At 43.4% G+C, this 27,959-nt stretch overlaps 1 protein-coding gene across 2 annotated transcripts in view; it reads right to left on the bottom strand.

Annotated features, from left to right (window-relative positions):
- Positions 1-14,338, bottom strand: part of hprt1l (hypoxanthine phosphoribosyltransferase 1, like) — an 86,174-nt gene extending 71,836 nt beyond the window's left edge. For both annotated transcript variants that reach the window (XM_043706554.2, XM_043706555.2), the window contains exons 1-2: positions 14,184-14,338; positions 3,320-3,426 (exon numbers count right to left, since the gene is read on the bottom strand). In XM_043706554.2, coding sequence (XP_043562489.2) covers positions 3,320-3,426; positions 14,184-14,201 — 125 coding nt within the window. In that variant the 5' untranslated portion in view covers positions 14,202-14,338. The remainder of the gene's footprint in view (positions 1-3,319; positions 3,427-14,183) is intronic.
- Positions 14,339-27,959: the final 13,621 nt, after the last annotated feature.

Below are 27,959 nucleotides of genomic sequence, written 5' to 3'. Positions count from 1 at the left end.
CACTGCTGGTACTATAGGCTGGCCAAGTTAGAGAGAGCTTGGGCAGTGTGGGGTGGGGTTGCAGATGCAATGGGGATGGAGAAAGTGTGGATGCAGAGACCCCCAAATGCCACCAACAACATGGCTGCTGGCACTTACTCCCACGACCCCGCCTCCCCCCAACTAACCGGCCAGCTGCCCACAGGGTTAAATCTGCCAGGCTCTAAGTCAAGCATAGGCCTCTCCCAATTGTCCTTTACATTGGATTGGCAGACCTTTAACAGGCCCTAACTGCTCTCTTTAAAAATGGACCTCAACTGGGTCACAGGAGGACAACCTGCCTGACATCAAACCTACTCTCCCTCCCATGTCACTCAAAATCACAGTAGGGGGCATGGTGCAGCCTAATAGCCGATTTCTAACTACCTTACGCCACCCCCCACACCCCCTTTTTTTTCCTGAACTGTTGAGTTTTCCACATTTTCTAACGGAACAGGAATGGAGGTGTCTGCAACATTTTTGGTTATGCCTTTTCTTTCTTAAAGCAGGAGGGGTAAGACCTTTATACTCTTCATCATTTGGCAAAACTCCCACTCCTAAAGCCTTTGAGAAATTGTTTGTTTCTCCCACAGCCCCTCATCATTTAGAGATTCTCATCATTTAAAACTATTGATCTATTTTTAAAGTCAAAAAATGTTGACCTTCTGAAGTCATTTGCTATGAGCAAAAATTCAACATTCAATGGCATGGCCGGTTTGGTGTTAGGCTAGGTGATATAGCTCTTCACATACTTCAAAACAAACTTGAGCCAGTCAAATTGGAAAGCTGACAAGTCTAAGACAGCTCCATAAAGTAGCAAATGTTCTTGGTAGTCGGAGAGAAAAGGAAGAAAAACCAAACAAATAGACACACACACATTAAACAATGAACAATTAGCAGCACGTTTGTATGGAAAGTCACAGAATTGTAAAAAGATACATCCAGCACAGAGGCCTTACACCAATTCTTTGAAAGAAAAACACATCCAGAAGGCCTATGGACCCAAGTTGACTTGTGCAATTTCTATTTGAAGGACGTATAAAATTCCCTTTTGAAAGTTACTCCTAAATCTGCTTCCTCCAGGACCTTGGTGGGCAGGGCAGTTAAAGGCCTAATAACTGGGGCTTGGGAGAAATCCAAGGGGCTCATTTTCCTCAGGTTAAAATGGTCAAAAGCTGGAATTCCTAACCAGCGATTTCTGTCCCTGACTCTGGAGGCTTCAACAACCAAACCTTGCAGGTAACCCTTTCGTGAATCGTAATAGCTCATTGCTCAAAACAATTTCTCATTTCACCGCAGGTTCTTTCCCAATTATTTTGAATTGATGGCGCTAGTCAAACTTTCTGGCAATGGAATCAATTTTATCAAAATACTCTATCAAATGGTTGCAAATATTTCTATTAAATCACCACATGCCTTTCTCTTCTCCAAGAGAACATCTCAGCAACTCCAGTCAGACAATAGCGTCACAGAGTAGTAATAATGTGGACAGAAGCTATTTGGTCAATCAGGTCTGTTCTGGCTAGGCGTGAGGACAGAACTCAAGCTGCGGTGTTTCTCTTGACTCAGACTTTTGGCCCAAGTGCATTGCCAGCTAAGAGCGTTGGGGCTCTGTCCCTGGCCACAACTGCTCAACTGGTCCCCAATCTGCATTTTCCAAACTCTCTTTAGATTATCAGATTCTTGTTTGAAATTCACAATAGACTCACAATAGAGGATGGAAGAACATAGCAGGCCAGACAGCATCAGGGAGTTGGAGAGGTCAACATTTCAGGACTCCAGCCCTGAAGAAGGGTTACATCTGAAATGTCAACTTCTCCACCTCCTGTTGCTGCCTGGTCTGCTCTGTTCTTCCAGCCTCCTACCTGTCTATTTTGGATTCCAGCATCTGTAGTTTTTTGTCTCCAACATTAAGGCAGGGCATTTCAGATTCTAACCACCCACCACGTTTCAGTGTTTTTTCTCAAACTACCTTTGGTCATTTTGTCAAGCACATTAAATACGCTCAGGTTCTCAAATCTTTCCACCAACGGTTTCTGGTACCTATGTTGTTAGATCACTCATGTTTTTGAGCATGTCAATCAAATATCAACTACCTCTTTTTCCATGAAGCAAGCAGCTCGAGCCAATCAATCCATGTAACTGGAGTCATTTAACCAATTAACAAAACCGTTCTGGCCCTCCTTCCCTCCAATGACTTCACATGTTTCCTGAAATGCAGTGTCTAATTCTGAGCACAATACTCCAAGTGGGTCCATACCAATGTTTTGTAAAGGTGTATGACAAGTTCCTCGCTTTGGATGTATTATTTTTATTTGTAAAGCAGAGTATCCTGTGTTTGTCTCAACCTAACCTGCCCTCAGCTATTTGCGCATCTGTTGGTTCATTCAGCTTGCTGGAACAGCTGGTTCGTGAAGCCAAGTGTTGGTTCAATTCCTGCAACAGTTGTTGTTACTATGAAGGACTCTCCTTCTCAACTTCTCCCCTTGCCTGACACACAGGTTAAACCACCAGCACCAGGCTGGAACCCTAACCCTATCGTGGTCCTCTGCAACTACATAACTGTGTAACCAGATCCCTCAGCTCCTCCACACCCCACCTTTAGAATTTTATCCTTTATTAAATGTTTTATCATCTTCTTTTTCTATCAAAATGCATCACTCCACATCTGCATAAAACTTCATCTGCTGATTTTTGTCATCTTGAAGAGAACCACTTTGCTCCTCAGTTTATAATTCTTTTAAGTTTCAAGTCATTTGCAAATTTTGAGATGGACTCGCAAGTTAAGATGATTCACAGAAGTTTGATATGATACAATGCCAACAGTTATCCCATTAGTATCATCCCTCAAGCCAAAGACTGAATGAGAGTGTCACTTGTCTCTATTTCCTTCCACTCAGCCAATTTCATATTTATGCTAAGTTTAAAGTCCCTCTTCTCTGGTGTCGTTAACAATATTCTTTTCAAGGCCTTGACATCCTAAAAAGTGATTAACAAAATCTGAACCCAATCACCTAACTGGGGGTCAACCAGTGATTCTTAAGATATTTTGTATAGCTTCCTGGTTTTGTTTATATGCTGAGTCGCTGTTTCTAGAGAGAAAAAAAAACAAGGATCCGGTCATTGATTAGCCTTAACTTGACCTCCCGCCTGTGAACAAAACAAAAGGCGATCACATTCAAGTAGAAGATGTGAACTGAATCAGTAACTTTTTTAAAGTCACTATCAAACTGAAACATTGGACATCAATTTGAGAACAATGGAGGATGCCCAATACAAAACACAAAGGGTTATTTCTTACCGGTCCATAATAAGGCCATGAGGAATGAAAACTCTTTCCAGGTCATCTATGTAGTGTTTAGGGATACAAAACATCTCAGGATCGTAACCACTTTCATTGTCACTGATCTGCAGAAAAATCACAAAAGATAAATTAATTCCAGATTTATTCTAATGTGCCAATTAGAAACCTGATGCTGCAGAAGGTGCTCATTACATTTGCAATGCTTGGGTACTTGCATGGCAACGCAATTCAAAATCCATCCTAAGGCCCATATTTGATGCATAAGTGCTATTCCTCTCCTCCTAGCACATATTTCCAGCGCTTTCCATTTTTATCACTACCTGCTCACGACATGTGGTCATGTTCAAAAATGGTCAATCGTACCAATCTTACATCTTTGAATAGGAGCACGCTTTCTCCCAATATCCAGCAAAGGTCTGTTAGCGAGTTTTGAGAAGACTTGTAGCTCAGGTTGAGGTTCTGGATGTAGATTTGCTCGCTGAGCTGGAAGGTTCGTTTTCAGACATTTCGTCACCAACAAGAGTCTGTGGCCAGAAGCCGGAAAGTCCCTGTTCCTGGTGTTGAGCAAGTGTCCAGGAGGACATACCTGTAGTTACATTAATGTCTGAATCTAGTTGTTCAATTTTGTACATCATGTCAATGCCAAAGTTCTGAAATGTTCTGGTTCCGCATTAACAAACATGTTATGACAAAGGAATGCTGTCTGCTAACTGTACGGTCAGAAGCCACAGTAAGAGAACCACAACCGACTGGAATTCAATTTTGCCTTCGGGGAAGGACATATTAAATCCTAATAACAACCTTTGAATGGAGAAAAAAAAAACAATCACTAAATGTTTCTATGGCATTCATAATGCTTCAATTACAGTGCACTGCGCTCACTAATTTATAATGCTTGCTTTGCCAAACTATCCCTTGTCCTACTAACAGTGAGTATGGAATAAACATCCACTTTCAATCGAATCCCTACAGTGTGGAAACGGGCCATTTGGCCCTTCAAGTCCACACCAAATCTCCGAAGAGTAACCTACCCAGATCCATTCTCTTACCCTATTATTCTACATTTACCCCTGACTAATGCACCTCACCTACACATCCCTGAAAACTATGGGTAACTTAGCATTTTATAATATAACATTCCTGTTCAATAAAAGGCCCTGAATGAATTAGCTTCAGGTATACATCAGAAATCCTTAGCGTACGTAAGCCATGCAGTGTCAGGTAACTAATCTTACTCAGTGGCCATCAGAAATAAGATGCTGCAGAAGGTCATTTAGGTTTGAGGTAAAGACACATTGTTGGAGGTTAGAGCAGAATTAGCTAATAAAAAAAGACGTTTTCACTTTGGTTTCTGCTTCAATGATACAATGACAGACTTTAAATGATAACTACTACCCTAATTAATTTCCTACTATTTTATGGAATAATGCTTAACTTTTAAACTCTCATTTCTCTTACTTGGGATCTAAATTTTAGAGAACTAGGTGATTTTTGTACCTAAGATGGCATCATGTGTGGCAACATTATACACTTTTCACTACACTCCTGTACTTGAGTACACGTGATAATAAAGTCGAAGTCTATTCAAGTCTAAGTCTTAAGAGAAAATGTGATAATGACCAGATATTATGAAAAATTGATTGATGGATAAATTCCCAGTGGTTCTTTCAAATTGTGCCAGGAGCGCATCCACTTAAAAGCAGGATAATGGGGGCTTTTGTTTCATCTGAAAATGAGAAAGTCAATTCTCTCAGAACAGCACTGGAATATTAGCCTTGTGTTGTTTTGTGCGCTCAAACCCTAGAGTGGGACTTGACCTGGTGGCTAAAGGCAGAGTGCTACTAACTAAACCACAGGCAAGTGCCTATATCGTAGTTTATTTTTAAAAACTTTGTGCTCCATGTTTATTCTAAACTTTTCAGCTCTCAGATCAACCAACCAGACTATCTTTTCTGGTACTATGGATCCTACTTCCCCACGTATTTTCAAAATAAATCAACTTTGAACTACATTCCTATTCCACCTTTAACACTGCTGTAATGGGAGAACAAAACAAGTCAGAGTGTTTGAACAGGGTAGGTTAAAGACATGTGAAGTCACTCAACATCACCCTGACATCCAACCATCGTCACTGGTGGCTTCAGTCCTCAAAAACAATTTACACCTGGGAAAAATAATTCACTCACATTGAGTATAATGTCTGAAGCAAGATTATAAAGAAAAATCTATTGCTTGAATAGGTGTTGTGACAAATGCTAAGTGTGTTACTGAGAAAGCACAGCAGGTCAGGCATCATCCAAGGAGCAGGCTCACTCCTGAAGAAGGGCTCCGGCCCAAAACATTGATTTTCCTGCTCCTTGGATGATGCCTGACCTGCTGTGTTTTTCCAGCAACACACAACTCTGATCTCTAGCATCTGCAGACCTCACTGTCTCCTAGGTGTTGTGACAATCACCACCCTGGGAAATCCCAATGTGATTAAGTTTTGAAGACATCTTTCTAAAATGGGAGTTTTCAAAGTTGAGGAAGTCTTGGGAGAGACTCACTCCAAGGTGTGTTCAATGGAGCAATAGTGCTACTCTACAGAATATTCCTAGTTCATTCTGCAGAGGTGCAGTTACAATGCAATGCATTACTCTCTAATAAGTCAGTCAGTCAGTCAGATCAACAGTATTAGCCTCCTTAAATGGATGGTTTACAAGCCCTACCTCAGTCTTTTATGTGGACGCATGGAGGACATTGCCAGCATTCTCTATGGATCAATAATCAAATTGTTAGTTTGAGCAACTGCCTCATCTATCTCACTGGTGGGAAAGCCTCAACACCATTTCTGGTGATTTATTGGCATTTTAGTCACAATTGGATAACTGCTTTTTGTGTTGGTATTAAAAAAAAGAGCAGAACTTTCTAGTGGTTTTGAGATTTGGAACTATTCAACACTGAATGAGCCCATGTGAATGGGATCCCTGGGAGTAGCTAAATAGAAGTTCTTGGATAGTCTTGAAGAATTGTTTTTTTTCTAATTCACTCATGGGATGTCAGCTCCACTGGCTGGCCAGCATTTATTAGACATTCCTAGTTTCTCTTGAGTAGGTAGGGAGCTGCTTTCTTGAACCACTGCTGTTCACTTGCTCCAGGTAGACCAATGTTGTCATTCCAGAAGGAATCCCAGTGACACTGAGGAACAGTAAGATATTTCCAAGTCAGGATTCTGACATGTCCTATCCACCTCAGCGTTTGTACCTGTGTTTTGAGCGATCTTCATATTTCTTTTTGTCTTATTTGATTTCACAACACCTTTCTAAAGCCAGCACTGAGAATGTTATGCTGGGGCCGATATAGCATCCCTAAGTTGGCCAAGCTTTAGTACCATAGAGGAATGGCAGGGCAGGAGAAGGGGGAGGACAGCTCAGTAGAAGTTATCATAATTGCTGAAAGCTCAAGTACATATAACACAGGTGGAACTGGCATACTGAAGAGGTACACCAGTTAATCGAAAAAAGATAGTCTGAAAAAAAAAGAAAGAATTTTTCCAACACTCCCCCATATCAAATGAAAGCATGAGACTGGATACATTTGTCATGCTTTGGCAAAGGATTCTGATCTTTCTGGTGCTCTGGGACAGTTCCATGTGCTTTTAGCCTTTGCAGAATATGTTAACTATCTGATGTCATTCTTCTTCACAGCAAGCAACTTGTGCATGATGAGAACATTGTAGTTCTATTACAGAGGTGTTTGCTGCCTTAGTTTTGGCCTTTACCTGTTGTGGTAATAACCTTAATCAGGTAATGGTAAGCTCCCACTACTAAATTACAGGTAAGTAGTGAGGACAGCAGATGCCGGAGATCAGAGTCGAGGGTGTGGTGCTGGAAAAGCACAGTGGGTCATACAGCATCCAAGGAGCAGGAGAATTGATGTTTCGGGCATAAGCCCTTCATTAGGATCCCTAGTGAAGGGCTTATGCCCAAAATGTTAATTCTCCTGCTCCTTGGATGCTGCCTGATCTGCTGTGCTTTTCCAAGCTCTCACACTCTCAATACTAAGTTACAGCATTGCTGCTATAAAGCGTTTGAACCCTGGTTTGAAAAAGTCAGGCTCTGGATGATCCATTGGGGTGGCTCAGTGGTTATCACTGCTGCCTCACAGCACCAGGGACCCGGGTTTGATTCCAGCCTGGGGTGACTGCCTGTGTGGGGTTTGCACATTCTCCCAGTGTCTGCGTGAGTTTCCTCCGGGTGCTCCGGTTTCCTCTCACAATCCAAACATGTGCAGGTTAGATGAATCGGCCATGCTAAATTGCCCGTAGTGTTAAGGGATGTGTAGGTTAGGTCCATTAATCAGGGGTAAATAGGAAAGGGGAATGAGTCTGGATGGGTTACTCTGAGGGTCAGTGTGGACTTGTTGGGCCAAAAGGGCCAGTTTCCACACTGTAGGGATTCTATGATTGTACACAATTATTTACGTAGCATGTAGGAAGGATGGTATTTGTAAACTTAGTTGGTCTTCTGTAAATTCCAAGCAGCAGCTTGATTTACTGAGTCAAAAACATTTGAGCTGGATGAGTGCAATTTCCAAAAGGATGTTTGGTTCTCTGCACATTCCCTGAAGTTGTCGTACAATGAGGATCATGTCAGTTGCCCCTCTAATGGGGCAGAAACCACACTGGGAGTGTGCAATTGGTGAGTGGCTATTAACAAGTAACCTATTGTAGACTTTGCCAGCAGTTAAGGGCAATACTATGAATTGCAGCAATCACATGGCAATTTACCTCATTCTTTAAATTGTGATTGTGACCACATCTCCAAGGGTACGTCAGAGTGGGGTTGGAGGTTCAGTTTGCTCAGTTGGCAAGATGTGGTGTAGGCTGATGCCAACAATGTGGGTTCAATCCCTATCAGATCATGGAAGTCTGCTTCCTTGCCTTGTCCCACACTTGTGCAATGGTGCCGCCCATGCTATCAGCAACCAATTGTTACTCGAGTGAAGAGAGATGCCCATGAATCTTTCTGGACTGTGGCTAATTACTGAAGGCATATTGAAGAAACTCCAATTTGCCAACATTTTACAAGTACAGCATGGATCCAAGGTTTCATCAATTCTCCAAAAGCAACAATCTTCATATGGGGCTGTCAAAATCATAAGAGATAGTTTTTTCCATGATTGCAGTTATAAAATTTGCTGATCTTTGGATCATGGCACACTGTGGGACATTGCCCCAGCATGTTCATTCCACTATACAGTATTTTTATAAAATGCACTTTTAAGAGGGAGTTGAGACAGCTTTTGTCCTGAAGATAGATGTACAATGTTGGATCTTTAGTATTGGCCTGCACGTTAAAAGCCCAGAGATTTCTTGTTAGTATCATGCATGTTAGTCAGGAGTTTAACTTCCTCAGCCTTCTCTGCCCACCATTTGTCAAATTTGAAACTTCAGCTGTGGCTGTTATTGCGTTTGGAAGGCTGTCTGTGTACAATTATGTGTCCAACTATTTGTATCACTTTAACAAAACAATCTTGTGACTTTGTCATGTGTCAGAGGATTTCTTGCCAAATAAGATGACAACTGAAAAATCACTGCAATCTATTTTGGATATTGATGATTTGAGGAAGCATCCCTGAACTAACTGATTTGATTTCAAAATTCCTTGGCGTTTTTTGTTTGATAGAAGCAGAGAAAGTTTAATGTCTCTGGCTGGTCACAGCTGTTGGATCACCTCCAGGAGAAAATGAGGTCTGCAGATGCTCGAGATCAGAGTGGAGAGTGCGATGCTGGAAAAGCATAGCAGGTCAGGCAGCCTTCGAGGAGGAGAATCGACGTTTCGGGCATAAGACCTTGAGACCACCTCCAGCATCAATTCTGAAACAATGATTTGGCTGTCCATCCAACAGTCATTAGCCATTAAGCATAGCACATATAATCCCCAATCTTCTCTGTCCAGTATGTCAAGATATCTCAAAACATGTTTTGTTGCCAATAAAGTGCATTCGCGATGACAAGATCAAGCCCAAGATACAGGGAAAGGTGGCGCCCACCACTGGAATTGGACATTGCAACTCCATGTCTTGCTTTCCTGCAGGCACTTAAACTAAGGGACTGGTTTTCCTCTACCCACACAATGAAGTCACCAAGTCCAAACTTTGACTGGATGGTATCAATGCCAAAGTTGCATCTAATTTAGAATAATTGAGCTTTCTTTCACTTTGCCTTTGGAGTTCAAGGTGGGGGAACAAGTACAGATGCAGGTGACAGTTAGATTATCCTTTAGGCTTAAAATAGAGAGAGTGTTGCAAGGCCAGTCACTGAACCCAGTTAGAGGTTCATGGAGTCTCTTACATGTTTGTTTTAAATAGCAAAGCTAACTCCATGAAACTTACCACCTCCTTAAGGTTTCACATTCCAGAAAAACAAACCTTCATGTTCTTTAACATGTCCTTAATCTGCTCGCTAATGGTGGCTATGTCAAGAGTATTGAACCTCGCAGTTATTGTTACTGTTCATTCCTCAAGTCATTCAGAGATATCCATTCATGACCAGATATTTCAAGATTTAACTTGTTTGTTTAAGAGTCCTGACTGCAGCTCTTGCAGGTGCTGTTTCCCAGTCAGACTTGGACATAGGCACATCATCTTTATAGCAACTTTTTAACTCCTTTCTATTATGGGGCGAGTGGAACTAATTCAGAAGAGAGTTGCTACAACATAGCCTCAAATCCTTGACCAAGGTTAATGGGTTAAAGAATTCGTCTTGAAAACTGGAGACAGAGTTCAAGTCCCAGCAATGCACTTTTTTTTTTTGAGGTCAGCTAACTTGAGCAGTACAGTGCCAAACTTTTCATCTGTAGGTTTGAACTCCAGAGTTTCGATGCTTGTCATACAATCCCTTAAAATAAAATGGACAAACCCTTCAACAAAACAACAACAAAAAAAGAGAATTTGACTGGTTACTGCTTCCACCATCAATGCACAATAGCAACAAGGTGTACCATCAACATGATGCACTTCAGAAATGTACTGAGGCTCTTTAGGTAGAATCTCCCAAACGCACAACCAAAATTATCTACAAAGACAAGAGCAGCCATAACATGGGAACACCCGTTGCCCACAAATTCTCCTCCAAACCACACATCATACAGATTTAGAATTATATGATTGTTCCTTTACTGTCACTGTGACAAATTCCTGAACTCCCTCCCACTGTGGATTGCCTTTACACCAGTGACAATAGTGGCTTAAGAGGTAGTCAACATCCCCTGAAGAACATTGAAGATGGATAATAAATGCTGGTCTAACACATTACATCCACATTCCAGGATTAAACAATAAAAAAAAGGTCCAGCTTATATCTGCAGCTGTAATCACTTAGAATCATAGAATCCTTGCAGTGCAGATGGAGGCCATTTGGCCCATAGAGTCTGCACCAACCCTTTGGAGAGCAATAAAATGGCAACTAGGTTGTGATCCTCTGGTTGTCCATTTTCCATTGCAAGGACATCTTCCCCCTGAAATACCAAGATGACAGATATTGACACTGATAATTGCCAGGGGAGAAAGTGAGGGCTGTAGATGCTGGAGATCAGAGCTGAAAATGTGTTGCTGGAAAAGCGCAGCAGGTCAGGCAGCATCCAAGGAACAGGAGAATCGATATTTCGGGTATAAGCCCTTCTTCAGAAACGTCGATTCTCCTGCTCCTTGGATGCTGCCTGACCTGCTGCGCTTTTCCAGCAACACATTTTCAGCTCTGATAATTGCCAGACAGTTGATGACTTCTGGGGTGCTGAATGTTAAAGGGCCATTAGAAGTGGCAAGCTGAAGTGAAAAGCACAGCTGGCCAGGAGGATTCAGAAAACAGAAGTGTATTGGGCCATGCACCTTCTCAACATGCCATCCTCCTCAGCACTGAAACACAAACCTGGAAGCAGTGATCCAGAGACCCAGGAAATGTTCTGGGGACTTGGGTTCGAATCTGCCACAGTAGAATGTGGAATTTGAATACAATAAAAACCAAGATCTCAAATGAAGACCATAAATCCATTGTCAATTATTCACTTGTGCTCTTCAAGGAAGGAAATTGCTATCCTTATGCGGTCTGGCCTATATTTGACTCCAGACACACAGCGTAAATTGGTTCTTGCCCTCATCCCATAAATGATGAAAAGAAGGTAGGCCATATGGGCTTTGATCTTGCTCAGCCGATCAATGATTATGGTTGATTCTTTATTTCAACATTACATTCCCACTTTCTCAACAGACTCATTGAAGCTTTTAATATATAATAAAAACCTCTTTTCTTGAACATATTCTCTGACCTGGCCTTCATTGCCTTCTGCAGTAACAAACTCCACAGGTTGACCACCCTCTGGATGCAGAGACACAAAGACAGTTATGGCAGTGATGGATTCCTAAGTCACACTAGATGAACTTAACTCAGTTAGCAGAAACCACCATCTCACAAGATAGAAGCCTATCAAAACTAAATTGTCTACACACAAGTTTGGTTGTACAGGACTGGAGCATTTCTAAAAAAAAAATTAACTTATTGATGAAGCTGTTCATCTTGCTCTCATCAATTTTCAAGAGTACCATTTGTTTTGCAAACAGAAGGAACTTGTATACACAGTATAACTATGTCAACTTAAACTAGATGACAGTCAGCTTTTCTTGGTACATTTCTTGTGGCAGTGCTCTGATCAGAGTCAACCTGCCTGGTTTAAAATTTAAACAATGTCTGACTGTCAGTCACTATTAATGGGCCCTTTGAGTTTGCTCCGCCAATCAATAGAATCATGGCTGATTCTTTATCAACTCCACATTCGCCAATGCAACAACTTCACCACAGTACACTTGCCATCCAACCAGCACTCATTACATACTGCATAAAACTATTTTTTTTCCTGGATTTGATTAATCATGAATTGACCAGATGATTTTAAAATGAATAGCTTTAACAAAGTGTCTTTTTCCCCATCAATTATTTGGTGAATTGATTAATTTTAATCCAGAAGACCACAGATTTTTGTGATAAATGGATGATCATCAGTAGGGTTTGGGATCGGGATCTGATTGAGTTGTACTTCTGTTTATTTCTTGGTTCATTCAGTTATCTCCCCCTGAAGATATCTTGATATACATGATCATATTCTGACTTGCAGTGAGCAAAGATTATGGTGTTGTCAATTTGGGCTCTCAAAGAGGAGAGGGCCAAACGTGAATGGGAAGAGGCCTGAATTCTCACATGTCAACTCAACATTATCCAGAGATCCCTCATAACAACACAAAATACATCTCAGCTGAGAAGTAGGAAAACTGGAGTTAATATGTCAGGGTACCTTAAATCAATGGTCATTCCAGTATGCTTTCAATCACAATAAAAAAGAAATGCTGCTTAAGGAAAAAGTACACATTGTTCTATTGGTCCTGATGAGATATTACAACAACTACATGACAGCATGGTGGCAGAGTGGTTAGCTGCCTCACTGCATCATGGAACAGGGTTTGATTCCAGCCACGGCTGACTGTAGAGTTTACACATTCTCCCAGTGTCTGCGCTAGTTTCTTCCGGGTGCTCCAGTTTCCTCCCACTGTCCAAAGAGGTGTGGTTTGGCCATGGGAAATTGTCCTGTAGTGTCCAGGCTTAGGTGGATTGGCCATGGAAAAGGAAGGGTTACAGAGGGTAGGGTGGGGTTGCTAATGAATAGGTTTCTCTTTGGAGGGCTGGTGCACAAATGGCCTCATTCTACACCATTGGGATTCAATGATTTGTCTCATAAAAGCAGCTAGGTCTGATTTTAGGGCTCAGACACCTAGTTCTAAAGTTACCTAAAGAATGTAGATGCTTGTAATTATAGAATCCCTACAGTATGGAAACAGGCCCTTCGGCCCAACAAGTCCACAATGACCCTCCGAAGAGTAACCCACCAAGACCTATTCCCTCACCTTAGTATACTATGTTTACCCCTGACGATTGCACCTAACCTACACATCCCTGAACACTATGGACAATTTAGCATGGCCAATTCACCTAACCTGCATGTTTGGATTGTGGGATTGTCAGACACAGGGAAAACATGCATACTCTAAACAGACAGTTGCCAGAGACCCTGGCACTGTGAGGCAGCATTGCTAACCACTGAGCCATCATGCTCAACTAAGACCGTTCAACATTGTAAAGCCAAACATGCTCCTTTGATGTTGTCAATTATTACTGCAGGGAAACTTGCCTTCAGGAGAAGTTCCCAAGTATTTTTAAATGTAAGTCCACGTCTGACTCATTCTACAGTGAGGCAAATTGCACCATGTTGCCCTAAATCACTAAGGGCATGAAAAGGTAATTTACCCAGTGGAGTCAAACCTACTAATAAAATCACACTCAATATTCGGTGCTGGGACCGTGAAACCAGTGTTGGATTCTCCCGCCCCCTCCAAGAAATTATGAACAGGAGGGAAAGGGAAAACTGAAACTTTGTACTTTTTAAAACACACACACTTAAAACGTGAAAATTCAAAATGCATTTGCACACCATGCATAATTGGCAATTTAACGGGTTGGCGAACCAGTCGTGGAATAATGTTTTCGCAAATATTAAGAATGTCGCTCAACACTATACCAAAAGACCATTCGGGAAAAATGAAAAGACAGAAGGAATACCGACCATGTGCGATTCAAATAAATTCTCTATACTGAAACTGAACACTGCAGTGTCGGCACATTGTAAAAAAACAACTGTATCATACAAACACACACACTCAATGGCAGTGCAAACAAACAGTCAAAGCTGTACGAATGCTGTTGAAGATGAACCGACCAGAAGCAAACAAGCTGGTTGATGCAGAAGCACTGCGCAAATTGAGAAAAGATGCTTACCAGCAGCCCTGAAGCCATTGTAAAGATATGTTGTTGTTGTTTTTTGCCGTTGCTGCTGCTTGCAAATGCCCAAGGTTGTTGACCGGCTGTTGAATTTGGAACAGCAGCGTCAGCTGTAGCCTTTCCTGCTCTGACCTATGGGGAGGAAGAGGATGAAAAAGCTGAGCGGCTGCAGTGCCGTCACTGCGGTTGGGCAAGTGGTGGGGATACCCGCTGACGTCACTGCAGCCCGATGGTTACTTTCAGCCGCACCTGTGCACTCCCGTCACCTGTCAATCACAACGTCTCCGCGGCAACGCTGGCCGCATCAGATTCTATCCCCAGTCACCAGCCCCATACACCTGTCAATCACTGTTCCAATCTCCCCTCACTCCCACAACTACTCACCCCCCACCTGTCAATCACTGTTCCAATCTCCCCTCACTCCCACAACTACTCACCCCCACCTGTCAATCACTGTTCCAATCTCCCCTCACTCCCACAACTACTCACCCCCCACCTGTCAATCACTGTTCCAATCTCCCCTCACTCCCACAACTACTCACCCCCCACCTGTCAATCACTGTTCCAATCTCCCCTCACTCCCACAACTACTCACCCCCACCTGCCAATCACTGTTCCAATCTCCCCTCACTCCTACACCTACTCACCCCCACCTGCCAATCAATGTTCCAATCTCCCCTCACTCCCACAACTACTCGGAGGAGAAAGTGAGGTCTGCAGATGCTGGAGTTCAAAGTTGAAACTTTATTGCTGGAACAGCACAGCAGGTCAGGCAGCATCCAGGGAACAGGAGATTCGACGTTTCGGGCACAGGCCCTTCCTGAAGAGGGGCCTGTGCCCGAAACGTCGAATCTCCTGTTCCCTGGATGCTGCCTGACCTGCTGTGCTGTTCCAGCAATAAAGCCCCACAACTACTCACCCCCCACCTGTCAATCACTGTTCCAATCTCCCCTCACTCCCACAACTACTCACCCCCCACCTGTCAATCAATGTTCCAATCTCCCCTCACCCCACACCTACTCAACCCCCCCACCTGCCAATCACTGTTCCAATCTCCCCTCACTCCCACAACTACTCACCCTCCACCTGCCAATCACTGTTCCAATCTCCCCTCACTCCCACAACTACTCACCCCCCACCTGCCAATCAATGTTCCAATCTCTCCTGACTCCCACACCTACTCACCCCCACCTGTCAATCACTGTTCTAATCTCCCCTCACTCCCACACCTACTCACCCCCACCTGTCAATCACTGTTCTAATCTCTCCTGACTCCCACACCTACTCACCCCCACTTGCCAATCACTGTTCTAATCTCTCCTCACTCCCACAACTACTCACCCCCATCTGCCAATCACTGTTCCAATCTGCCCTCACTCCCACACCTACTCACCCCCACCTGCCAATCACTGTTCTAATCTCTCCTCACTCCCACAACTACTCACCCCCCATCTGCCAATCACTGTTCCAATCTGCCCTCACTCCCACACCTACTCACCCCCACCTGTCAATCACTGTTCCAATCTCCCCTCACTCCCACAACTACTCACCCTCCACCTGCCAATCACTGTTCCAATCTCCCCTCACTCCCACAACTACTCACCCCCCACCTGCCAATCAATGTTCCAATCTCTCCTGACTCCCACACCTACTCACCCCCACCTGTCAATCACTGTTCTAATCTCCCCTCACTCCCACACCTACTCACCCCCACCTGTCAATCACTGTTCTAATCTCTCCTGACTCCCACACCTACTCACCCCCACCTGCCAATCACTGTTCTAATCTCTCCTCACTCCCACAACTACTCACCCCCATCTGCCAATCACTGTTCCAATCTGCCCTCACTCCCACACCTACTCACCCCCACCTGTCAATCACTGTTCCAATCTCCACCCACTCCTACACCTACTCACCCCCCACCTGCCAATCACTGTTCCAATCTCTCCTCACTCCCACACCTACTCACACCCCACCTGCCAATCACTTTTCCAATCTGCCCTCACTCCCACACCTACTCACCCCCACCTGCCAATCACTGTTCTAATCTCTCCTCACTCCCACAACTACTCACCCCCCATCTGCCAATCACTGTTCCAATCTGCCCTCACTCCCACACCTACTCACCCCCACCTGTCAATCACTGTTCTAATCTCCCTTCACTCCCACAACTACTCACCCCCACCTGTCAATCACTGTTCCAATCTCCACCCACTCCTACACCTACTCACCCCCCACCTGCCAATCACTGTTCCAATCTCCCCTCACTCCTACACCTACTCACACCCCACCTGCCAATCACTTTTCCAATCTCCCCTCACTCCCACACCTACTCACCCCCCACCTGCCAATCACTGTTCCAATCTCCCCTCACTCCCACACCTACTCACCCCCCACCTGCCAATCACTGTTCCAATCTCCCCTCACTCCCACACCTACTCACCCCCCCACCTGCCAATCACTGTTCCAATCTCCCCTCACTCCCACACCTACTCACCCCCCCACCTGCCAATCACTGTTCCAATCTCCCCTCACTCCCACACCTACTCACCCCCCCACCTGCCAATCACTGTTCCAATCTCCCCTCACTCCTACACCTACTCACACCCCACCTGCCAATCACTGTTCCAATCTCCCCTCACTCCCACACCTACTCACACCCCACCTGCCAATCACTGTTCCAATCTCCCCTCACTCCTACACCTACTCACACCCCACCTGCCAATCACTGTTCCAATCTCCCCTCAGTCCCACACCTACTCACCCCCACCTGTCAATCACTGTTCCAATCTCCCCTCACTCCCACACCGACTCAACCCCACCTGTCAATCGCTGTTCCAATCTCCCCTCACTCCCACACCTACTCGCCCCTACCTGTCAATCACTGTTCCAATTACCCCTCACTCCCACACCTACTCACCCCACCTGCCAATGACTGTTCCAATTACCCCTCACTCCCACACCTACTCACCCCACCTGCCAATGACTGTTCCAATTTCCCCGCCCCATACTTGTCCCCACCACCTGTCAATCAATGTTCCAATTTCCCTTCCTCACACCTGCTCATCCCTATATGTCAATCATTGTCCCCATCTCTTCAACCCCAAACCTGCTCACCCCCGCACTTGTCAATGACTGACACCATCTCCCCTCCTCCACACCTGCTTACCCCCACCTGTCAATCATTGCCCCATCTCCCCCCTCCCGTCAAACCTGCTCACACTTCTCAATCATTGTCCCATCTTCCCTCCCCCACATCTGTTCCTCACTGTCAATCATTGCCCCCATCTCCCCTCCATCAGCTCAGCCCACACCTGCCAATCACTGTCCCCAGCCACCCTCTCCCACACCTGTTCATTCCCCACCTGCCAATCACAGTTCCCATTCCCCCTCTCCTACACCTGCTCCCCCACCTGTCAATCACCGACTCCCATCTCCCCTCCTCACACCTGCTCCTAACCTACAAATCTCTCCCCGTCTCCCCTGCCCCCCCCCCAATTTGACCCCTCACCTGGCAATCATTATCCCCATTTTCCCTCTCCCACATCTGCCTCCTCACTTTTCAATCACTGACCTTGTTCCACCTTCCTCCCCACCTGCCCCCCTCTCACCTGTTAATCACTGTCCCCATCTTTCGTTCTCCCACATCTGCCCCTTCACTTGTTAATCACAGATCCCTGGTCCCCTCTCCCCATTTATGACTCTATGACCTGTCCCCTCATCTGTCAATCACCGACCCTGTCTGTCATTCCCCCCTGCCCAGAACCTGCCACACTTGCAGCTTGATTGAAATATAAAATCCTGAACTGTATTGAAAGGGTTGACGTAGAGAGCATGTTTTTCATGTAGGAGAGTCCTAAACTTGGGGACACTAATTAAAAATCAGGGGCTGCCTATTTAAAACAAAAAATAATTGAATTTTCTTTCATAGAAACATAGAAAAATACAGCGCAGTACAGGCCCTTTGGCCCTCGATGTTGCGCCGATCCAAGCCCACCTAACCTACACTAGCCCACTATCCTCCATATGCCTATCCAATGCCCGTTTAAATGCCCATAAAGAGGGAGAGTCCACCACTGCTACTGGCAGGGCATTCCATGAACTCACGACTCGCTGAGTAAAGAATCTACCCCTAACATCTGTCCTATACCTACCACCCCTTAATTTAAGGCTATGCCCCCTCGTAATAGCTGACTCCATACGTGGAAAAAGGTTCTCATGGTCAACCCTATCTAAACCCCTAATCATCTTGTACACCTCTTGGAAGAACACAGGTCTTTGGATCTCTCTTCCTGAAAAATGATTTAAACAGAGTCTTTGAATTTTTTTTAAAGTAGAGCTGAATGGATTCTTGTCAACATAGGGGGTTGAAAGGTTATCTCGGATAGGTGGGAATGTGGATTTGAGCCATGATCTTATTGAATGGTAGAGCAGGCTCAAGGGGCTGAATGGCCAACTTCTGTTACATATGTTTGTACAATTTATGCCATCCAGAAAGACATGGACAGCAGATACAGTAAAACATCACCAAGCCACACACCATCCTGATTAGAAACTATATCCCCGTTCCTTCTCTGTCGCTGGGTCAAAATTCTGGAACTCCTTCCCTCACAGTGCATGAGTATTCCCACACCATAAGAACTGCAGCAGCTCAAGAAGGCTGCTCACCACCAACTTCTCAAGGGCACTTAATGATGAGCAATAAATGCTGGCCTAGTTAATTTCACCCTTATCCTGTGATTGAACAAAAATAAATGTATTCAGCACCCCTTTATCTACATCAATATATGTCTTGACTGCTCCATGTGGTACTGAGTTGCAATACTCCCCACTCTAAGCAAAGGAGTTTCTTCTGAATTTCTTATTGAATTCAAAGTGGTTATTTTAGTTTTGTGGCCCCTGGCTTTGTTCGCCCCTGCACAAGTGGACACATCTTCTTCCCATTTAACCTAGCAAAGTACGTTATCATATTAAAGAGCTCTTATCAGGTCACCACTCGGTATTCTCTTTTCTGGATTTGGAGCCTTAACGTGGTCAGTCTTTACATTTTTTATTGATTACCTTTTCTCCAACTTAAAAAAAATACATTCGTTCTTCCTTCCTAGTATGTCACAGGCCATACATCTAATTATAATTAAGTGACTCTGTCTTAAGACTTGGCGTTGAAATGCCCCATGAGTGAGGGATTAGTGAGTGACGAGAGTTCAGCTGCTTCCACCTCCTGACTACTGGAAACTGATTAATGTTCAACTTGCTCTGTGTGTTATTCTGGGTGCCCTGATTAATACGATCACGTTAAATCCTGCCAGCTCTCGATTAACAATGCTGGTCTGATCCAATTTCTAGGCCTTGAGGACTGGGCTAGGTAATTAATGTTAATTGTGCCTTATTCATTTTCTACACAACTTTTACAAATAAAAACAAAGCAGGAGGGGAAGAAAGCTTGCCTGCTTTTAGATTATGTGCAACGTATTAATTTCATGAATTATAACATTCAATTCTTACGGGCTATAATCTTCTACCAATAGATCATGTTAATGACCTGTTTATTCAAGTTGCTCACATATCACATGTGTAATCAAACATAATAGACAGATAATGAAGGAAAGCAAGTTGAGTGGCATTTCTATAGTGCCTTTCACAAAGGCAGGGCACCAAAAAATGTTACAGCCTTTTAATAGCCTATTAATAGAATACCCTCACTGTTGTTCTTGAAGAATATAAGAATGCAAGTAAATAAATATGAATAATGAGAAATTGTTTCTGGTGGTCTGTAAGATGATTCTGAGAAGGCACATGTTTTAATGTATAATCATAAGAAAAATTAAGATGTTAAAAGGAAAAACCTCTGGATAATGGTTGTTTTATTATTTTAAAAGATAATTGCATATTCTTTTGAAAGATAATTAGAAGTTGCTTAAAAAAATTACTAGAAGAGAATAGGATTATTGAGCTATTGAGCAGAGAAAGACAAGTCCAGTCAGAGAATCACACAGCACAGTAACAGACCCTTCAGCTGAACTGATCCATACCAACCAGGTTTCTTAATGAAAACTGGTTCCATTTGCCTTCATTTAGCCTAGACCTCTCTAAACCATTCCTATTCATGTACTTGTACAAATGTCTTTTAACTGTTGTAATTGTACCAGCCTCCACCACTTCCTCTGGCAGCTTGTTACATACACGCACCCTCTATGTGAAAATGTTACTCTTCAGGTCCCATTTAAATCTTTGTCCTCTCACTTTAAACCTATGACCTCTAGTTTTGGTCTCCCCTACCCTGGGGAAACAAAAAACCTTGCTTATTCACCTTATCTATGCCTCCCAAGATTTTATAAACCTTTTAAGGTCACCCCTCAATCTCTTACATTCCTGGGAAGAAAGTCCCAACCTATCTGGCCTCTCCTTATAACTCAAATCCTCCAGTCTTGGTAACAGTTTGTAAATTTGTTTTTCACTCTTTCCAGTTTAATACCATCATTCCAATAGCAGTGTGACAAAAATTGTATACAGTACTCCAAATATAGCCTTACCAATGTATTTTCTCGCTCTCACATGATGTTCCAACTCTGATATTCAATGCTTTGACCAATGAAGACAAGCGTGCCAAACGTCTTCTTCACCAGCCTGACCACATGTGATGCCATCTTCAAGGAACTATGTACCTGCATCCCTTGGTCTGTCTGTTTGACAACACATCCACTAGGGCCTGACCATTAACTGTGTACATCTTGCACTAGTTTATCTTATCAAAATGCAACGCCTCACATTTAACTAAATTAAACTCCACCTGCTATTCCTTGGCCCACTGGCCTAGTTGATCAAAATCCCACTGTAACTCTTAAATAATCTTCTTCACTGTCCACTAACCCACCAATTTTGGTTTCTTCCTCAAACTTACTAACCATGTCTTCTATATTCTCTTCCAAATCATTTATATAATTTACAAACAACAGTGGACCCAGCATCGATCCTTGCAACACATCCCTGGTCATCAACAATCCTTTATCACTGGCCTCTGTCTCCTATCATCAAGCCAATTTTGTATTCAGTTGGCTGGATCTCCCTGAATTCCAAGTGATCTAACCTTATTAACCATGTTGGAATTCTATGAAGATGTAACTAGTAGAGTTGGCAAGGGGGAGCTAGTTGATGTGGTACATTTCGACTTTCAGAAAGTGTCCTACATAAGAGATTATTGCACAAGATTAAAGTATATGGAATTGGGGAAAGTGTATTGAGATGGGTAGAAAACTGGTTGGCAGAGGGAAAACAAAGAGTAGGAATTAATGGGTCCTTTTCAAATTGGCGGGCAGTAACTAGTGGGGAGCTACAGGGATTGTTGCTGGGACCCCAGCTATTCACAATATATATGAATGATTTGGGTGAGGGAACAAAATGTAACATCTCAAATTTTGCAGATGATACCAAGTTGGGTTGGAGGGTGAACTATGACGAGGATGCAGAGATCCTTCAGCATGATCTGGAAAAGGTGAGTTGGCAAATCAATGGCAGATGCAGTATAATTTGGATAAATGTGATTCACTTTGGAAACAAAAACAAGAAGGAAGATTGCTACCTGATTGGCTGTAAATTAGGACAGGGGAGTGTGCAGCGGGACCTAGGTGTCCTTGTGCACCAGTAGCTGAAGGTAAGCATGCAGGTGCACCAGGCGTAAAGAAGGCAAATGGTATGTTGGCCTTCATTGTGAGAGGTTTCGAGTATAGGAGCAGGGATGTGTTGTTGCAGTTATACAGGGTCTTGGTGAGGCCACACCTAGAATATTGTGTGCAGTTTTGGTCTCCTTTTCTGAGGAAGGATGCTCTTGCTCTCGAGAGAGTACAGCGAAGGTTTGCCAGGCTGATCCCAGGGATGGCAGGACTGATGGATGAGGAGAGATTGATCAGGTTAGGATCATTTTCACTGGAGTTCAGTTGAGTGAGGGGTGAAATCCCATAGAGACTTATAAAAATCTAACGGGACTAGACAGACTGGGAGGATGTTCCCAATGGTGGGTGCATTCAGAATCAGGGGTCACAGTCTGAGGGTTTAGGGTGGACCATTTAGGACGGAGGTGAGGAGACATTTCTTCATCCAAAGAATGGTGAGCCTGTGGAATTCAGGAAGCAGTTGATGCCAAAACATTGAGTGTATTCAAGAGGCGGATACATCAAACCAGCGAACAAGTTTGGGTGGGGGGGGGAGGCGCAGTGGTAGTTTGGCACACTGACCTGTACACCACTGAAGCCAGATGCCAACTCAAAGTCACCTCTTCCTATTGGCCCCTCAACCATGACCTCACCTCCCATCACCAAACTATGATCTCCCAGACCATACACAACCTCATCACCTCAGGGGATCTCCCACCTACAGCTTTCTACCTCTTACCCAAGATCCAAAAGCCTGACTACTCCAACTGATCCATCGTCTCAGCTTGCTCCTGTCCCACCTAACTCACCTCCACATACCTTGATACTGTCCTATCCCCCCGATCCACAAACTCCCCACATACATTCGGGACACCACCCATGTCCTCCACGTCCTCCAAGACTTTCGTTTCCCTGGCCTGCAATGCCTCATGTTATTTAATTATCATACAACATTGATGTGGTGTATATGGATTTCAGTGAGGCGTTTAATAAAGTTCCCCACAGTAGGCTATTGCACAAAATATGGAGGCATGGGATTGAGGGCGATTTAGTGTTTTGGATCTGAAATTGGCTAGCTGAAAGAAGATAGAGGGTGGCGGTTGATGGGAAATATTCATTTTGGTGTTCACTGGTGTGGTGGAAGGATCTGTTTTGGGTCCATTGCTGTTTGTCACTTTTATAAATGACCATAATGAGTGCATAGAAAGATGGGTTAGTAAATTTGCGGATGACACCAAGGTCAGTAGAATTTTGGATAATGATGAAGAATGTTGTAGGTTACAGAGAGACATAGATAAGTGGCAGAGCTGGGCTGAGAGGTGGCAAATGATGTTTAATGTGGAAAAGTGTGAGGTGATTCACTTTGAAAGGAGTAACAGAAATGCAAAGTACTGGGCTAATGGTAAGATTCTTGGTAGTGTAGATGAGCAGAGAGATCTTGGTGTCCAGGTATATAGATCCTTGAACATTGCCACCCAGGTTGCTGGGGTTAAGAAGGCCTATGGTGTGTTAGCTTTTATTGGTAGAGGGATTGAGTTTCAGAACCATGAGATCATGCTGCAGCTGTACAAAACTCTGGTGCAGCCACTTGGAGTATTGTGTACAGTTCTGGTCACCCCAATATAGGAAGGATGTGGAAGCTTTGGAAAGGGATCAGAAGAAATTTACTAAGATGTAGCCTGGTATGGAGGGAAGGTCTTACGAGGAAAGGCTGAGGGACATGAGGCTGTTTTCGTTGGAGAGAAGGTTTAGAGGTGACTTAATTGAGACATATAAGATAATCAGAGGATTAAATAGCATGGACAGTGAGACCCTTTTTCTTCGGATAGTGATGGTTAGCACAAGGATACATAGTTTTAAACAGGGTTGATAAACATAGGACAGATGTCAGAGGTAGTTCTTTACTCAGAGAGTAGTAGGGGTGTGCAATGCATTTCCTGCAACATTAGTAGACTCACCAACTTTAAGGGCATTTAAATGGTCATTGGATAGGCATATGGACGAGAATGGGATAGTGTAGGTTAGATGGAATTAAGATTGGTTTCACAGGTCGGCGCAGCATTGAGGGCCAAAGGGCCTGTGCTGCGCTGTGATGTTCTATGTTCCCTAACACACCAACTGATACAGTGAAGACTTGTGCTGAATCTTGCCCACGGTTCCCACAACTAACATGCAATGATAGAATTTAGTTCAAGTGCGCTAGACTACAAGTACAGATATGTTTTGCTGAGGTTATATAAGGCTCTGGTCAGAGTTGGTTTGGAATATTGTGAGTAGAATGGGCCTCTAACTAAGGAAAGATGTGCTGGTTTTGGAGGAGGTTTACAAGAATGATCCCCGAATGAAGGGCTTGTCATATGTGGAGCGGTTAAGGATTCTGGGTCGGCTCTCAATGGAGATTAGAAGAATGAGGGATGATCAAATTGAAACTGACAGAATACTGAGGGGGCTGGATATAATGGACTTGGAGAAGATGTTTGTGCTATGGAGGAGAGATTAGGATCCGAAGACACAATCTCTGAGTGAGGGATGACCCTTGAGAACTGAGATAAGGAGAATCTCTTCAGCCTGAGAGTGGTTGATCTGTGAAACTCATTGCCATGGAGGGCAGTGAAGGCCAAGTCAGTGTGTGCATTTAGGACAGAGATAGATAGGTACTGGATTAGTAAGGGAATCAAGGGTTACAGGGAGAAGGATGGAGTTGAGATGCATATCAGCCATGATTGAATAGTGGAGCAGATACATGGGCCATAGAATCCCTACAGTACAGAAATCAGCCATTCGGCCCAACAAGTCCATACTGAACCACTGAAGAGTAACCCACACAGAACCAATCCCTTACCCTATTAGTCTACATTTACCTCTGACTAATGCATAGCCTACACATCCCTGAAGACTATGGGCAATTTAGCACGGCCAATTCACATCTTTAGATTGTGGGAGGAAACTGGAGCATCAGAGGAAACCCATGCAGACATGGGGAGAATGTGCAAGCTCCACACAGACAATTGCCCGAGGCTGGAATCGATAACTGGTCCCTGGTGCTGTGAGGGAACAGTGCTAACCACTGAGCCACAGTGCCACCCTTATGGTCTTATGGTCGACGGTATTATGGACTTCCTCGAATATTTTGTACATAAAATTTAAATCTTTTTGGTGTAATTCAGATCTCAACACCTCACTGTGTACAAAAATACATACATATTTTGCCAATTGCTTGTTTTTACTCCAGGTTTTAATTAAATTTAACTTTCCCCATTTGCTATGTTGGGATTCATACCCACATCTCCAGAACATTAGGCTGGGTTCCTGGATTACTAGCCCAAAGCTATTACCACTGTACTAGAATCCAAAACATTTAAGACATTTCTATATAGTTAATCCAAAAGGTGTTGCTTTTGAAATGTAGACAGGAACTTCAAGAGCAACAGAAAGAACATACAACTATCTGGTTCTTGCACACAATTCAAAGGAAAATCTATATTTATCTGTTTTCTTGAACTTTTATCCTCATGAACTCAGCTCTTATTTCTAATCTGTGTGTACATGCGTTGCATTACTAATTCTTCTCACATGTAGTCATTGATAAATTCACTCTTTGTTAACTCAAGAAGACCTGGTTAAATTAGTTCCTTTTAAAACACAAGGTCTTTTGGGTCTGGAGAAAAACGTATTCAAAAGAGGAGGCAAAGAGAAAAGTAGCCGACGACTTGCATTAATGCACTGTTTGTGAAAAGAAATCTCCTTTCATCAAAACAGTGAAGTAGAAGTCACAGTTCAGCAATAGCACCCCAGAAGACTTTTGAATAGAAGAAGCTCTTGAATAGCTGGCTATCCAATCAATGCAGGGATCACAAAGGAATTCCAGATTGCTTACTCCAATATTGGCCTCCCTCTATAAAAAAACACATGGACGTGGATAAGGTGATATTCTCTTGGCTGTTTTGCACTTAAGTTGTAACCAATTGATTAATCTCTTTATCCATTCTGTCTTTCTTTGGATTTTTGTAAGTGTGCTTATGTGGTAAGATTTTCCCCAGATCTGAGAGCATGTGAACTAAATTCTATTCCCAGTTTAACTTTACCACAGTGTTCTTACCATCCTTAAAAAGGTCTGAGCTTCAATGAAGGGTCTGAGTTAAAAGGAGAGGCTGGATAGGCTGGGACGTTTTCTCCCGGGAGTGTCAGAGGCTGGGGGTGTGACCTTACAGAAGTTTATAAAATCACGAAGGGCATGGATAAGGTAAATGGCCAAGGTCTTTTTCCCAATGTAGGAGTCCAAAACTAGAGGGCATAGGTTTAAGGTGAGAGGGGAAAAATTTAAATAGGACCTGAGGGGCAACTTCTTCACACAGAAGTGTGAAGAAGTGGTCGAGGTGGATACAATCGAATGATTGATTAATTGATTTATTGTTCCATGTACTGAAGTACAGTGAAAAGTTTTGTTTGTGAGCAGTGCAGACAGATCACAGGAAGCAAAGATATACAGATGAAAGAGCCTTAGACACAGCAGGAAGAAGTTACAGAAGCCTGAACACACATTTCAGCAGGTTCAGGAACAGCTTCTCCCCGACCATTATTAGACTAATGGATGAACTCTCTGTCCTCAAATAAGACTGATCTTGCTAACGTTGATCTTACCTAGCACATGCCTTGTGCAATAGAACCTACAATGTTGATAAGATACTTGGACGGGTACATGAATCATAAAAGTTTAGAAGGATACGGGCCAAAAGCAGGCAAATTGGACTAGTTCAGTTTAGGAAACCTGGTTGGCATGGACGTATTGGGCTGAAGGGTCAGTTTCCGTGTTATATAAATCTGTGACTCCCAGGAGATCAAACGTTTTTGGATAGGTTGACAGTATGTCGAGAGCTTTTACAAGTCTGTCATTATTTGTAGGTATACTAACACAACTGATTGGAATAAGATACATCTGCAGGGACATACTTGTTCTTGAGAGCTCCTGGCTGAGGGGCAAGGAACAACAAAGCAAGATAAGGCAAAGCACAGACACCTTGAACATACTTAGAGGCTAGTACTTGTGGCATGCCAATTTGCATGGATGTGGGGTTCTTGTATCTCGTGTCCATGGCGCATGCCCTAAGATGTTGATGCCTGGTGTCCAACATGGATTTCATTTGAAGCAAGTAACAGCTGAAGTCACTAGATACCTGTTCTGACCTCCATGTCGAGAATTTCAGCCATTTAGATTGCTTGGCAGGGTGGTAAGTTAGGGAGTTGCATATTAACAAGGGAGGTAATTAAGGTTATTAGCAAGCAATAGCCCCCTTTAATTGCCACTTCACAGCTGCTGAGTGAGAATCTCCCCTCAACGCACGGGACTTGCAGGAACAGGAACTGAGTTTCTCCAGACATTGAGATTGGCCTGGCTGGACCTCTTGTGTGATTTAGCTACATTTGCCACCATAGCCTTCAGTGACGCTGGGTCAAAATCCAGGAATCCCTCCTTAATGGCAATGTGTGTCTACCTGCAGGACATAGACTGCAGTGATTCAAGAAGGCAGATCATCACCACCTTCTCAAGGTGCAACTATGGACAGGCAATAAATGGCCAGGCCAGTGATACCCATACGTTTTGAGTGATTAAAAAGAGTCAATATTATTCAGGCTCCTATAGGTTTCCACCCAATAATATTAAAAATCAGAAATGTGCATGCATTGTTCATAATTGAGAGTCTGGCATTGTATTTGAAGTGAACAACTGTTACTTTGATTTGAAAAAAAAATTATGTTTGTCATCAAGTCGAGTTAAGGAGAAGGAAATAGTTTGTACGTTTGTTTCTGGGATGAGTTGGTCTGAAGGGTATGTTTCAGTGCTGTACATCTCTACGACTCTATGATTTCAAATCAACTTCTCATTGTAACCCCTCCAGAAGTACGAAACTGAATAAACTTTAATAATCCATGTTTCAAAATACATTTTAAGAATGCATTTCTTAATTGGGATTTGGACATATTTGTTATTGTATTTGTAAGTAAACACACTTGGTGGTGCATAGTCTTAGTATGTGGTATAAATATTGTACAGTAAGATACTTGAACTTATATTCATATTTCTTATAACTTCAGCACGTCCCAGGATTTTTTTTTTGGGAGCATT

Source organism: Chiloscyllium plagiosum, unplaced genomic scaffold (genome assembly GCF_037043375.1).
Source record: "Chiloscyllium plagiosum isolate Xiang-an unplaced genomic scaffold, Cpla_swu_hap1 HiC_scaffold_17, whole genome shotgun sequence".
NCBI classification, from domain to species: Eukaryota; Metazoa; Chordata; class Chondrichthyes; order Orectolobiformes; family Hemiscylliidae; genus Chiloscyllium; species Chiloscyllium plagiosum.
The sequence above is the reverse complement of the archived record's forward strand: the minus strand, read 5'-3'. Positions and strand labels throughout refer to the sequence as shown.